Raw genomic sequence first — 15625 nt, 5'->3', positions numbered from 1 at the left:
CGTATTTTCCCAGTCGGAACTAGTTTTTTTCAGAGTTCCCAGTTGTCTTGAACTCACTAAAGTCATGCTGGATTGACAGCATGGCCAATGTATTCAAACTTTTCTTGCCCACGGTGTTGAAAGTTTATCCTTTTAAGCTTGGAAAAGAGACCAATAAACCCAGACTTGAACCACACACCCACAACACTGAATAGTAGGCTAGTGATTGCTTTGCAACACTCGGAGTTAGCCACTGTTTCCTTCCAAACCACTCATTGTTGAATTAGCGATTTCCAACTTGTTGTGTAACGTTTGTGTCCAATGGCCGATGCGCACAGATACGTTTTATCTACAATTTCCTCTTTATATGACAACGATTGAAAACGATTTGCCAGTAGATTGTCAACGTGATTTATGATGATGACTGCTTGTCTAGCTTGCTAGCTAAGATTTTGAAAATATGATGTTGACATGATCAGTCCAATCAAAGCTAAGCTACATAAAATGTAATTTCCTCCCAAGTGGCGCATTGATCTAAAGCACTGCGTCGCAGTGCTAGAGGCGCCACTACAGATCTGGGTTTGATCCTGGGCTGTGTCGCAGCCAGCCGCGACTGGGAGACCCATGGGGCGGCACACAATTGACCCAAAGTCATCCAGGTTAGGGGAGGGTTTGGCCGGCAGGGATGTCCTTGTCCCATCACTCTCTAGTGACTCCTGAGGCGCATGCACACTGACACGGTCGCCAGTTGGACTGTGTTTCCTCCGACACATTGGTGTGGCTGGCTTCCGGTTTATGCGGGCATTGTGTCAAGAAGCATTGTGGCTTGGTTGGGTCGTGTCTTCGCCTCCCCGAGTCCGTACGGGAGTTGCAGCGATGAGACAAGACTGTAACTATCAATTGGATACCACAACATTGTGGAGAAAATAAATAAATAAACATACCCAATTGTAATGTGGCTCATATAGTGAGGATGACTATAATAGTTGGGTTGTTTTCATGTCTTTTTGTACATAGTTTGTGTGGTAAAACAATGTATACAGCCATCTGATGGCTTTGAATTAATTCCATCATTTAATTCTGGAGAGGTATGTAGTTTCCTGAACAGCTATATATAGCCAACTAGAAGGTGCAATCAACAATAACTAATGTCTTGAATCATAAAATGTTTATTTTTTCTTGAACTAAAGATTTGAACTTTATGGTCTGGGGATAATTTTTTTTAACATGATCAAAACCACACTCTGCATAGGCTGACCATCAAAGAGTACATTTCAGTAGTTGAAATTGTTTGTAAATCAGTGGCTTTAATTTAGTATGGACCTTTGAATTATTGAAGCATCAAGTAGCAACATATGGCTGGTCCACTAAGCAAATCCTTTAATGAAATAAAAACACAACATTACTTTCTGTGAAGTACAGGAAAGTACTAGTTTTTATTCCTTCATAATCAAACTTCACAAACAGCGTGAACTTGTACAATACCTCAGAGTGAAAATTACAAAAAAAGTGCTGGTAACATTTACAAAAAATCATCCTTACTTAGCAACAATCAGTTTATTCTTCCTCACTTTTTTTAGTCTTTTGTATTAAGGCTTAATACTTCTGTATAAAGTATATGCAAGATAAGTCTTCACAGTTTTTCGAAAAAAGTCACAATATTATGTAACATAATGAAGCTTTACGGCTATTTTTCTTTATAATAACAAATACACATCACTGGTAAATATACGTGAAATACAGGGCTTGCTGTAAAATGGCAGGTAATGATACTGTTTGCTGAAATAACTTGCTTTCACACATTGATAGGAAAGGTTTGACATACCATTGTGATAACTGAAGGAGGAAGAAAGAACAAATAATTAGCATAAAAACTTGGGAGATCGCCTCCAAACTTTGGCACATCCCTTTAAACATTTTCACAAAATATATAAGGTTGATTTTGGAAATCATATGCATGGAAGAATAGCAAAACTGTCATAAAGTGAAAACATGCTGTGTAGTAAGGTGTTAAACCAGAGATATTACATAGCCAGTCTTTTCCACTCAGACTGACATGAATAAGGTGCATTTGTAAGACTCAAAGCATGTACTGTAGGTCTTTCTCTTAGATTTAAACAAACACAAATAACTTAGAAACAGAAACTTTCACAAAACATAAAAATAACGTTGACCAAGTCTCGAGGCGACCTCTTGTAATCATGCACCTTCATGGGCTGAGAGAATGGTTGAATATCTCTTACTACAGTAATGCAGCTGTTCAGCTGTGGCATATGAAACAAATATAAAAGGAGAGCTGTATTTGATTTCTTATGTTATTTACTTATCTTTTAGAGTGTGGATATTCCACAGAGACTATTTACTGTGGAACATGTGTCTGTGATAATTTAGAAGAGTAATGAATGAGATGGAATCAAAAACTGAACGCAGTACAAAGCTGATATGTTCAGGGGATTCCCTAAGCTGCACTAGTTCAACAGATGGGAGCTCTAGCCCTATCACTTACCAATTTCACCCTCATGCATACTGTACGGTTAAAGTGACGCAACAAGCTTGCTTTAAATAGCCTACATCACAAAAGCAATTTGGTTTTAGTGCAAACACAATTGGCTGGCTTAAGCTTCTCAATAATAACAAGCTCACCAAGGAGATTACAAGAAGGCACATACTTATGCTTCCTCTAACACGCAACATATTTAGACAAACTGCAGCACCACAAAACGGTAGGCCTAATAACAGGAAAGCTAATATTTCCAGATACCAAAAATCATAGTTGTCATGATTGCTATCATAAATGATTGATGATTTAAAATCCTCAATAAAGAACATTTAGGCGACAACAATATTTCACCTCACTACTCTGTCTATTCTCTTATGGATAATTATGAATGACAATATATGTGTGTGGGCTTTGATTCTTTGGATGGCGAAACTGATGTTACAATTGACAAGGAAAGCTGCATTTCCCATCCATCAGTGTTTTACTACACAAATGTAGTCTTTTTTTCATAAATATTTTTAATCAATCATTTCCCAGAAAAAGTGACCTTGAATCTTTACAGATCATATGAGTGTTTTAAAACAAAAAATGAGTAAATCAGTGAAGAAAACTGTATGTTTTAACATGGAGGAAGTTTAATGTCTTATGTTGGAATCATTTGGAGAAAAAAAATGTGTCTACGTAACATAAACCTTTTTTGACCTTTTGTTCAGTTATCTTTTTGATGAGGACATTTTACAATGATTACATGTTTATGGGATATGTTGTAACTCTCCTCTCCTTCCCGTCCCTCATTTAGGGCTAGTAAGAGCCGTTTCATTTTCTCCAGAACAATCACAAGAGGAAACTATGCACCTCAGACTCGGACACTTCTGATTGGTCAAATATGTCAACTCTGAACAACAATGTGTGCGTGTCCAAGTTTATAATGTGCGTCTCAAAGACAACAAGTTTCCATTCTGTACCTTTACACAATTTTTTTCCCCAACAAACCTTTCAAATATCACACAGCATTACCCCTGTGCACAGACAGCTCTCTTATTTGAGATACTGTGGCTTGAAGAATGTGTCAATTGTTCTGTGTCATATTGCTTTCCATCAACGAAGACCAAAATATGTTTAGTGCAAATCTCTTTTCTGGTTTGATAAGTGGTAGTTGGCTCTAAAAAAGACTCTGACATTACGATCACTACAGGGTTCAATCTATATGTTTGATTGACATAGTAAGACAACATATACCAAGTGGTTTCTTTTGATTAATGAATTGCTATTAAGTGGTATCCCTTTTGATATTTTAGCATTGACTTATTTTGTTAGAACAGGGAATTTTGAAATCATTATTGTATAATTATGATGGCCAGATTTTATAAGCCTGACAAATGCAACATTTTGGCAAATATATTTCAGCACCTTATCTATTAAATGGTGGAAATATAATTTCCAATCAGAGAAGTCACTATTCCTTCTGTAGCAGGTTGGACCCTCTCTGTCTGTCAGGTAATGGGTGCGATAAGGCTGTATTCTGTGCAGTCGGTTCATGTCTCATATAGTAGCTCTCAACTTGGAAATGTTGGAAAACACACTCCAGTCCAGTGTTTGACAAGTCAAAGTATGAAACTTCCTTGTAGCCTACCTACCTACCTACCTACATACATACATACAAAAAAACTCATCACCTATTTCAAAACAGCAGTCTTACAATTCAAACAAGGTTGTTTCATAACAGTAATAAAAATACCAACCAATTTAGAGCACACATAAAAGAAAACAAACTGAAAAAACAACATTACTGCAGCATATAAGTCAGGGTTGCTTATTTGTGATGTTAAATACCTTTACTACAACAGCTCCACTTCTGCCAAGTTTATTATTCTAATATATAAGGAGTATTTGATCAGGAAGATAAAGAAATCAGAAGCCAAAGCAGGCAACAAAACCTAACAAAAGATTCTTAATTAAATACATGTTCATACACACACACATATATATATAATATATATATATATATATGTGTAAGTGCAACTTATTTTTCACTGCAGGTACATTTGTTAAATAAACATCTTTAAGATGGCAGAAAAAAAGCTTGAATATCTGATTAAAAACCGAAGCTTTCTGTAACATAAATCAACACATGTACTGTGGGAGCATACTGACTTCCTGATTCATCACTGAGTGGATCTTACAATGTCCAATGTAGACACTGACTTCATGCAACTACCACACTAAAGAAGCATGACCCAAATAACTAATCATATTTCAAACATCCAGCTTGAAAAAAACTTTCAAATGATGTCATACCTCCACAATAAGTGAAATTTTACTAATACAAATGATGTCATACCTCCACAATAAGTGACATTTTACTAATACAAATGATGTCATACCTCCACAATAAGTGACATTTTACTAATACATATTTTCCAACGGTTTACATTTTTCTTTGATATGAACAATTCATATTACAACAAATATATAATGTAGTAATCAACATCATGTACTGTATGCTACCAACTGGTAAGAAATTTGGTCCAACTCATCAAGATGTTAATACAACTCAATTAATAGTAATATCTTTACACCGTTTTGTTGTTTTTGCCTTAATTATTCATCAAATGTCAGCTGGCTTTTGAGTTTAAAGCTCTCTGGGGGAAATGTATCTGTAGCAGGCTCTAGGTAAGCCATCAAAATGTTATAATATCGTATTGTGGGATAAATCATTTGCCCTTAAATCAGATTTAGGCCTCTTTGTGTTGCTTGGTTCGGTTGTTATGGGCAGCGGCAAGTTTAATCTTCCTACTCTTTTACTCAATGGCATCAACACATTGCAAAACAAGTATGTGCAAAAGCAACTCATATTTTGGTCCACCTCAAAGTTTGAAAAAACAGTCTAAATTCGGTATGGATCTTCCACTATATGTTTGAATAACATTTTGAGACAGATGTCTTTAGAATAGACAAACAGATAAATTGTGCATGGCATGTCAATTTAGTATCAGTTCTCCACTAATCGAGTGCATTTAGTTTATCAGAGTAGAAAAGCTTTGAAATCAACAATACGGCAGGAAGAAATCAATTACTGAAAACTGGAATAACAGACAAACGGATTAAACAAAGATAAACGGATCAATCAAACAAAATCAAATGTGTATTGGAAAGGCCTAAATCAATTTGCTAAGTGTGTGTAGAAAAAATAACTAATGGATATTGAGTATTCATTTTAAGCAGAGGAACAATGCAACATTTACAATCTTATTCATGTTATAACATGCTATAGTTCTACAACAACTACTACGTGTCAGGTTTCTTTTTATATTTTGCTGAATTTCTTTAGAAAATCTATTTTGGTCTACAGTAGGCACATTAACACAACAATTCAACTACAGTCTACCAATTGCGATCAGAGGACAAAACGCAGAAAAGCATTTTCACAAGCACCCTGTCTTGAGTATCAAAGAAAATATAATTTTAGCCATCTTGCCAGATTTGAACACACAAATTTATAGGAACGTACATCTTGGTAGTCTTTGTTATCGCTTACACAACAGATAATGTTCTTTCTGCTTGAAATTCAGACACTGTGATATTCTTATCATTCTTTGGTGTTTACGGAAACAAGCATATGTCATCCAACATGTTCAATAGCCCCCGGATGGTTTGGTTTCATATCACAACAAATCATTACTACCACCGGCACCTTTAACAACACCAAGCAACGTATTGTAATGGAAGCTCTGCATGTCCAAACTAATTATATATGATTGCATGCTGATTGAGACCACAAGTATGTCTGGTACACGGCAGAAAGTGGGCAGAAATATGTTCACCAAACCTATTAGGTAAAAGAGAGACAAACGTAGAAAAACATATGGGTAATACAGTGCAGTGCATGTTGCTTAGTCTCACCATAGACATAAATTATATTTTGGACATGTGAGAAGTGCAAGAGACCTGCTGAAAGCCCCAAGACAATTATTCAAGGTGCTAAGCAAGCTACTGTTGAGGCTCTTTTATTCAGCACCTTTCAAACTCCACATCTTCTAGATGACTCAGTATTCTCCGTAACTAAGAGACAACATTTAAGGGAGAGTTTGAGATATATTGCATATGGAACACAATCCGATAGGTAGAAGGACACACCATGTTCCAGAAGAACCCACCATGGTAGCAAGCAGGCCATTTTCCTTTATGCAGGGGCATATTCTGCACTATGGTTAGAAGCTAAAGAAAATCCAATGATGGGACCATCAATGCCAGAGATGCTAAGCAGTGCTTTTCTGAGACGGATCTGCAATCATATACAGTTTAGCAAGCCAGTGACACTATAATAAACATAAATGTGAGGATGATTATTGTGGAGATTCAACTAAACGTAAACCAACGTAGAGGGGAAAATGTCACATGACAAAATAACCAGCAGAGCAGACCAGCAAGTAATGAAAAGAAAGTCATTGATCTATTGTCCTAGTAAGGCTGTTGGGGTCACATCATTTGTTACAGAGTCTGAAATAATCTACAACATAATCTCGTAGAGTGAGGCCAGACTAGGGACAGGAATGTTCTGGACATTACAGGAATGTGCATATTTCAGATATGCTGCGGGTATTGGGTCCTAATCATTTATGACACTAACTTTCCTTATCAATTCAAGGTAGAGAGACACACAATTGGTGAATATTGATTCCAAATCATATTGTAGAGTAACACTCTCATAAAACGATAGATTATGACAAGACTGCTAGCGGTCTGATTCTTGCTCACAAGGACACTTTTAATTACAGCTAGCACTCAGACAAATGCTTGGTACTCTTCATGTAAAACTTGATTGCACTTCTAACTGATATTGCTGTGTTGTTGTAGGCTGTAGTAGCTGAAGCAAATATAGCACTGCACTGATGTCACTGATCAAGTACTGTAACGTAGGCGCGCACGTGTAGCTAGCTGCAGGGACCGAGTAGTATCATTGATTGCTAGGTCTGAAAAATTCCGAACAGCACAAAGACAATAGTATACACTTTATCCATCATTATGAGCTACAACCAGAGAACAAACACAAGGAATGTGTTCAACTGACTGGCATGTCTTATGTGAGATCATAATCACTGTATTCTGAGAGAACAGCTAGGCTATGTCTAAGGACAACATTTGATTGTGGTAGGTATTTTGCATCAAAACAAAAATCGAAAGGTAAGAAAAGAAGTGGTTTAGTGACTACTATTTATATTATTTTTAACAGCAAAACCCCCCCAAATGTAATTATAGACATTCAGTGTGGCAGAAGAATGATGGCTGGTGCTGATAAGCCAGAAGTCATGACAATTTAGGTGTGCTTACAAACCTGGGCAAACTACGCAAAACTGTTCAAAATCTTTCGGAACACATACCTGTAGCTTTAGACGAACAAAACAATGTTGTGTTTTTGTAATGGCAAACATTAAGATAGGGACTAGCTACTATATAATAATACTACACATGCTTACTCATTGTTTTAATGAAGAAGAGTTTGTTGAATGCCTCATGGCTAGGCCCCTTAAAGCGAACCTTTCCTACAGTTCATGAACTCCAGTTGTTTATCTTAGCTGTTTTCTCCTATGTACTAGTTATAAAACTAAGTATGTCAGCAGGAAATAATAACAAATCTATCTTATATAAATAGAAGATTTGAGGCGGATAAAGATATTTTAAAGGGCTTTCTTAGGATGCACTGTGTTATGACTGTGACTAACATTGCTGTTATAGTAGTATAAATATTGTTATAATTTGTGTATAGATTATCATGTGTATATAGCTACTGTATATATTTGGAAAATGTACGGTAGGAGAGCAAAACTACTTTATGAAGATTTAGTATAGTAATGTATAAATAGGCACTTGATAGCTAGGCATACTCCTTATATCCCTCAAAGCATATTCCTATAGTTACATTTCTGTCTGTATCTCAAACGCTTTCCATTATATGTGTTAAAGTTGTTGATGAAGAACATATTGATTAAAACTGTGTATATATACTTTAGATTCAACTGATATTATGTAGTTGGACTGTATCTGTATAATGTATGCCAGCACGTTTACTGTCATGGTTATTGTTTGTTTCTGAGTTACTACGTATTACTACTCTAGGTGAGTGAATAAAATGAATGTGAGGACACTGAAGGAAAGTAAATCAGGAACTGTAAGATAAACAGCATGGGTTTTTCTCTAAAAGCCTGCTTAGTCACAAGAGCTATACTAGTAACTGATCACATCACATTAGTCTTCGCACTACGTTTGTTATATTTTCCTATTTTTTTTCTTCAACTGAAAGTACAGTATCTCCCATTTGAAAAGAGGGTTCATGTCCAACGAGAAGATAGGCGCTTCTGACAAGCTACGATGTCTTACTCAATGGCTGTCTATCCTTTGCCCACTAACTTAAAACTATTTACAAATGCACCGGTACATAATGGTTGCAAGAAAAACAGGCAAATTAAAGCCCTGGAACACACAAGCACATAGATGATTCAAACACACTGCAAAACTGATCCTGTGTCTCTACAATTAAGTAAAAACGTGAAATATAAGAACATGACAGTTAAAACACCAAACGAAAAGCTGTAGGCTTAATTCTAACTAATTCTATACTTGTGAATATATTGTATAGCTGAAAAATACATTATGTTATAGTAATCTTACAAACATAAATTCTAAACTCTTTCTTGACTGTATAGTATATAAACCAAGGACAACAGCGACAGGGGCGTATTTCAGGGTTGCATTGCATGTTTTCCCAACTTTTTAACTAACTATCAATTGAACACAATGACATGAGCCACTGGTACAATAAGTTAATCAAACAAAAGAGAGAATGACAAGAAAGGCCAGGGAGGGACTGCCGACAAAACATGGCGTTGCTGGAAAATAAATCCTGGAAAGTTCTTATGTCATGTCAATTTATAGTATCATAAGATGATACTAATGCTAAACGTCTGCTTGTAAGTCACACATAGGTATAAGTGAGGTCAACCATCTATGGGCAGGGGAGAGCCAACAGGTCTATACCTCAGTATTGTCAAAGATTATGTTATGTTTCCAATGAACCTTTCTCGTGAGCTGTGTGATAATATGGGTGATTTATATAGCCCAAATCCACTCTCGAAATATCGCAAAACCAACATTAAACTATTCCTTTGCTATTATCTTTTTTTCACAACCTATGACAACGAGAAAATGATGTACTTTAGAAAAACATCTACAGTCAATAGTGCATTTGATTCATTTATTACATAAATATCATTTAGGCTGACTGTAAGAGACTGCAAAGTGGTCAAAATAATGCTAGATTATCTCACTGATAATACATTTGGAAGCAACTATAGTCTGGTCTTGGTTTCATAAGAAATAAGTGATGGTTAAATTGTGTAGCATTCATTATTCTGTTTCTGAAACTGAAGGTTGGACTTAGTTCACAGTGCATGGTTCTTACTGTGTTTACTGGGACTAACTTGGTGAATGTACTGCTCTGCCTAGCTGGTTGACCATTTCTATATTGTTCCATAGAGCAGACAACACCACCACCTCCACCACTACTCCCTCTACCACCACCACCACCCCTACCACCACTACCACCACCAACAACAACTGTATGCCAGAGCAATAACATGTGATCAAAATAGATCTCAGCAGTTCCTTACATACTGTAACCATCTGTTAAGGACTTTGTCTCATCAAACATGAGACTACAGAGTCCTCTAAGACTACAGACACAATTAACCTTGTATGCAGACATGCAGTTCCTGGTCTTACAGAGTAGCAATGGGAGCAACAGAGTAGAAGCATTTATAGGCTTGTGTTCCCGATAGAGACCTCTGCAGCAGAGGATAACAAACTGCGGCCTAATCACAAGTCACATATATTGTTTCCTTTACTTGACAACCACATGCTATTTCAGTGACCAGATGAAACTCTATGAAACATAATACAAGGCCCTCGCTCTGATGATATGAGGAAACTCTGGGATTGATTACTAACTAATAGCCCTCATCACTTCCTTGTTTTCAATTTGAAAGAGACAAAGATAGAATACGGTGAAGATGATAGAAGAGTATTAGGTAGGCCTTATCCAAATATCAACCAGCTGAAGCTAATTAAAGCACTAGGCACAAGATGCCATGCACTTCTTCCACTCGGGCAATGTATTTACCACTATCAATATTTGATCAATAGATGTCTTTGTAAATGTGCACAACAAATGTGTTTATTAGCCCAAGAGGGTTAGCTAAAGCTGCGTCTCACAGTACCTGCACTGCATATTGCAAAGGAAGCCCTACAGTTCAGGTTTTACACCTCCACTTGGGACACCAACAGTTTGATTATACAACACACACAAACACTCACACAGACAAACACAAGAGATGCAGACTTGTGTACAATTTACAAATAGCAAATAATAGCTGCGTACAATCTCCCACCCACCCTGTAATTCCTAAAGAAACTTGTTCTAAAAAAACACATAATTTATGTCCAAGGACACTATAAAATATTTTTTTCTTTTGGGGGGGGGGGGGGGGGGATTTAGTTTGGCATGAATGCTTTTGTATGAAAATTCAGCATCTGTTCTAATGTATGCAATGGGATAACTGCTGTTGAAGGGGATTACCTCTTGAAAAGAATACATTAAAAGGTTGAAAACAGAGACAAGCTCACACGATGGATCACATTTAAATAGAACTAAACGCTTGCACAAACACAGCACAAGTGAATACATATAATAACAAGAGATAACAAAAGCTAAGAAACATAAAATGACCTTATCGTAAAATGGAACAAAGCTATTCTAACACGCTAATTCTACAACAAATTATTAGATAAAAAATGATTATTTTTCTCTAAAACTATAATATCTCTGGTAACAGTAGTGCACTTATCGGCTCAAGCAGTGCAACATATAGGCTATGCAAGAAAATAATGCAGTCCTCTTATCAAGCTTTTAAGAAAGATGTTTTCCTTTAAAAAATGAACAAATGAAAATAATAGAATTTCATTTATTAAGTAAAACAATAAAATATTAAGCACAGGCATTTGAAGAAAATGTGCAAAGCAGCACTTTGTTTTTATCTACAACATATTGTTTTCAGACTGTACTGTAATTCTGGTAAGTTACTATCTCGTCATGGTAACTAAAAAGGTGTCTACTCAAAGAAATGAGCAAAATCTTCAGATTGCAGTTGCAGGCAGACGTGTGTGTCTTATTTTGGATAAAATGCATGAACAGTAAGCCAAATATCAGAGCAGAGCCTTTGAGTGACGTGACACTTGCTTTACTCCCAAATCTATTCTGTACACACTGTGTCTAGGTATCTGTGAAATCAGGAATGTATCTTATTGTCTTGGAAGTCCATCTGCAAGTTGTGTTATATTATGAAGTAATTATTGACCCGGGATTATATGTTATTGTGGTTTCTTTTGCCTCGTCTGTCTCGGTGTCTGTATTAAATGTCCGAACGTGACATGCCATTTGGGCCACCAGGTGGAGCTAACATTTCAGAAGTAGTGCATTTTAGTTTCTCCACCTGCTCAAATAGCTGTGTCATGTCCATAGGAACAGGATATACAGAGATTTAGGTCATACAATTATATTTTTGTCCAATGCAAGTTCACAGAATCACTCAATTTACCGGTAATCTATCTGACAGCTGTCTTAAACTATCCTGGTAAACCATTCCATTATCAAATAATATATTTTAGTTTCTTACTTTAAACGTTAATAGTAATATTGACCAATCATGTTGTAATCTACAGCTGATAACAGTCTGGTGCAGATTGCGAAGCAGCAGTCACGATGAGTCTGGTAGCATACTCAATCAAGCCTGCTACAACTGCACATGTCAAATCCTCTTCATAGAACTAAACAATCATTTATAACCTCATTATGTCAAGAAGAACCTTTAGTCTTTTGTTATGTCACATGTTGTAAATGGAAGAGGTCTAATAGCCTTAACAGTCTTCTAAGATATTAGTGGCAGTGTATGCAAATGAAATAAACTCCTAATAATATTACATTTTTGCTCAAATACTGTCTTATCAACAACCCTAATTTTGTAAACTTAACCTGAACCATCAAAATGCATGGACAATAACACATATACTAAATACCCATTTCTATACCCACTCACAGGAAGTTACATTTCAGTACAATTATTAATATCAATTTGTACCTTCACAACAGCTGTATTGTAATCCCTCAATACCTTAATAATAATAAATAAAAACCCAGTGTCAAATTAATTACTCTCATTTTCTTACCCTACATAAGAAGGCAAACTTGTGACCAACAATATTTTTTCAGAGGGAATCTTTAGCCCAAGCCAGATTTTTTATATTTTTTTGTGAAAATTATACCACAGTAAGCTTGGACTCCTAATAGTGTCCAAAACGGTCAATATGGGATTACATTTACCATGTTCCAAATTCCATGGCAATGTTTGCACACGCACACACACGCACACATACAAATACACACGCACGAGTACACACATACACAGATTAACACATACACTCATACAAAGATATATTTATACTGTATATAGGTGTGTGAGTTTGAATTTGTGTATGTGTGTGTGTTTCTTTCATAGGCCTTTCGGTAGTGTTCAACACATAAATCAGTATTTTAGGAAAGCATACATTTAGAGGCCTGTAGTAAGGATCCATCCAGTGGATCAATATCAAACTACAAAGCCTTAAGGCCACCATCTTGTTTTTCTTTTAGAATAACAAAAAAAAACTCATTTCTGGGAAACTTAATGTGCCAGTGTCTATACTGATTATTCTTCATGCCTCAAAATAAAAAAAAATCTAGTGCCATTTTTCTTTTCATTTAATATTTTTTTAAAGAAGTGTATCTATTTGTACTTATCCATCGGAGACATGCATTCGCATGTGGTCATTGAAGTGCTCAATTTGGTCGAACTTGGCAGGGCAGACGGAGCACACGTAGGTGGTCCCTTCTTGGCAGCTTGCCTCCGCAGCCACACCCACTCCTGGTCCGACCCCACCCCCTACTCCTGCGCCACCGCCGACGGGCATGGCGAGGGCCACCACGCCGGCGCCAGGTTCGGGCACGGCCATGGGAATGGAAACAGGGCCACCGGCACCTGCTGCCCCCGACAGCCCTGTGACGGCGCCCCCTGTGCTGTGCAGAGCCATGTGTCTCTCCAGCAGGGTCTTGTGAGAGAACTTCTTCTTGCAGATGTAGCACTCATAGGACTTCTCTCCACGGTGCAGCCGCATGTGGACGTTGAGGGAGCTCTTTTGGGTGAAGCGTTTGTTGCAGATGCTGCACTGGTAGGCACGCACCCCTGTGTGAGTGACCATGTGTTTGATTAGGTAATCCTTCAGGGAGAACGAGCGCCAGCAGATGCTGCACTGATGTGGTTTCTCACCTGGATGTACAAAGAAGTCACAGTCATTAGGAGGAAAAAGGAGACAGCAAAACACAAAACCCTGCTAAACAACAAAGAACACTGACTGACATTGAAGCTCCATTCTTCGAATGTAGCCTTGAGAATGTTGCATGATTTTTGCTAATTAACGAGGACGGTGCTCATCACAAAACAACAGTAAACCCAACACCTCAGTCCATGAACTCACTGTCAAGCAGCCATTGTTTATGGGCACGCTCATCCTCCAGTGTCTGATTCGTTACATTTGAATAGGCACCGATATTTCCCTCTTACTCATTAACATGTTATCAGTGTATGAACGAGTATCTCAGTTGGAATATATTTTCTAAACTAATCAAAAACAATATCATTTTTAATATTCACTGCTCTTTCATTCTGCTCTTAAATGGCCCAATTATGAATTCAGGTCAAATTTGAACCCCTTCCAACATCCTGCTCGGTGTTGTCTTCCCTATTTTTTACTTTTAATATTTATGCACAACCACCCACTGATACTTTAAAATGACAAATAGTACCTAATCAATGTGTGATATCTTACAGAACAAGCTTAATGGGCAACCATACAGGGCATTATATATCACCCACTATAATGTAATCCAAAACATAATATCAGCTACATGATGCAGGTAGCCACAGTTCACTTTTCAATGTGACAGAGCCTTATAACTAATTTGTATAGATCAGTTGAATCTAAATCAGGGATTGACATTAAGGTAACCTAAAACAGATATTTATGGTTCCTCCCCATTTTTGAAGTCAGGGGTGTCTGCGGGTTTTTGCTTTTTCCTTTCAATTAAGACCTAGACAGCCAGGTGAGGGGAGTTCTTTACTAATTAGTGACTAAGTACAAGGGAGGAGCAAAAACCTGCAGGCACTTGGCCCTCCATGGAATGACAATTTATGACACTTCTGTGTGCAAACAGCTAGAGCCATAAAGTGCCATAAATTGTCTCTCTTTCACTTAATAAACAATTGGGAGGAACCAAAAATACACATTTTAGGCTACTGGAAAGTTTGGTTGTTTTCACCTGACCAATGGGGAAACCACAGAGAAGGCTCAACTTGCCCAACTGCCATTCCTTCCATAAGGGAAGAAACCAGAAAGTTCACTTGCCTGGCCAGTAGCACAACCTTTAATACCAATCCCTGAAAATCACTACTTCTTTCATGCACAGAAAACAAATATACTGTATAAAGGGAAAGGGGGATACCTAGTCAGTCGTACAACTGAATGCATTCAACGTTTCTTCCGCATTTAACCCAACCCCTCTGAATCAGAGTCAGCCATCCACCCATCAAGAAATAACCCATATACATCAAGCAACTGAACAAAATACACATTTATCAGGAGGGAATTTAAAAAGGGTGATTGAGGACCTTTGTACTGAAGATGTTTGTTCTCTATGATTGTGTTGATGCTTTTTGTGTGACTATTGTTGTGTATATTGATGGGTATATTGATGTGTATAGTGTATATTGTTGTGTATATTGATGGGTATATTGATGTGTATATTGACATGTATAGTGTATATTGATGTGTATAGTGTATATTGATGTATATTGATGTGCATATTGCTGTGTATAGTGATGTGTATAGTGTATATTGATGTGTACAGTGATGTGTATAGTGTATATTGATGTGTATAGTGTATATTTAAGCAATAAGGCTTGAGGGGGGTGTGGTATATGGCCAATATACACCGAGATGCGT

The 15625-nt window shown here is 37.1% G+C and overlaps 1 protein-coding gene across 2 annotated transcripts in view; it reads right to left on the bottom strand.

Moving 5' to 3' along the window:
- Positions 1-1385: 1385 nt before the first annotated feature.
- LOC139388766 (zinc finger and BTB domain-containing protein 20-like) overlaps positions 1386-15625 on the bottom strand; it is a 52728-nt gene continuing 38488 nt past the window's right edge. For both annotated transcript variants that reach the window (XM_071135675.1, XM_071135677.1), the window contains exon 5: positions 1386-13893. In XM_071135675.1, the coding sequence (XP_070991776.1) occupies positions 13364-13893 (530 nt within the window). In that variant the 3' untranslated portion in view covers positions 1386-13363. The remainder of the gene's footprint in view (positions 13894-15625) is intronic.

This window comes from Oncorhynchus clarkii, chromosome 29 (genome assembly GCF_045791955.1).
Source record: "Oncorhynchus clarkii lewisi isolate Uvic-CL-2024 chromosome 29, UVic_Ocla_1.0, whole genome shotgun sequence".
Classification (NCBI taxonomy): Eukaryota; Metazoa; Chordata; class Actinopteri; order Salmoniformes; family Salmonidae; genus Oncorhynchus; species Oncorhynchus clarkii.
Note: the sequence above shows the minus strand (reverse complement) of the source record. Positions and strands in the feature narration are given on the sequence as shown.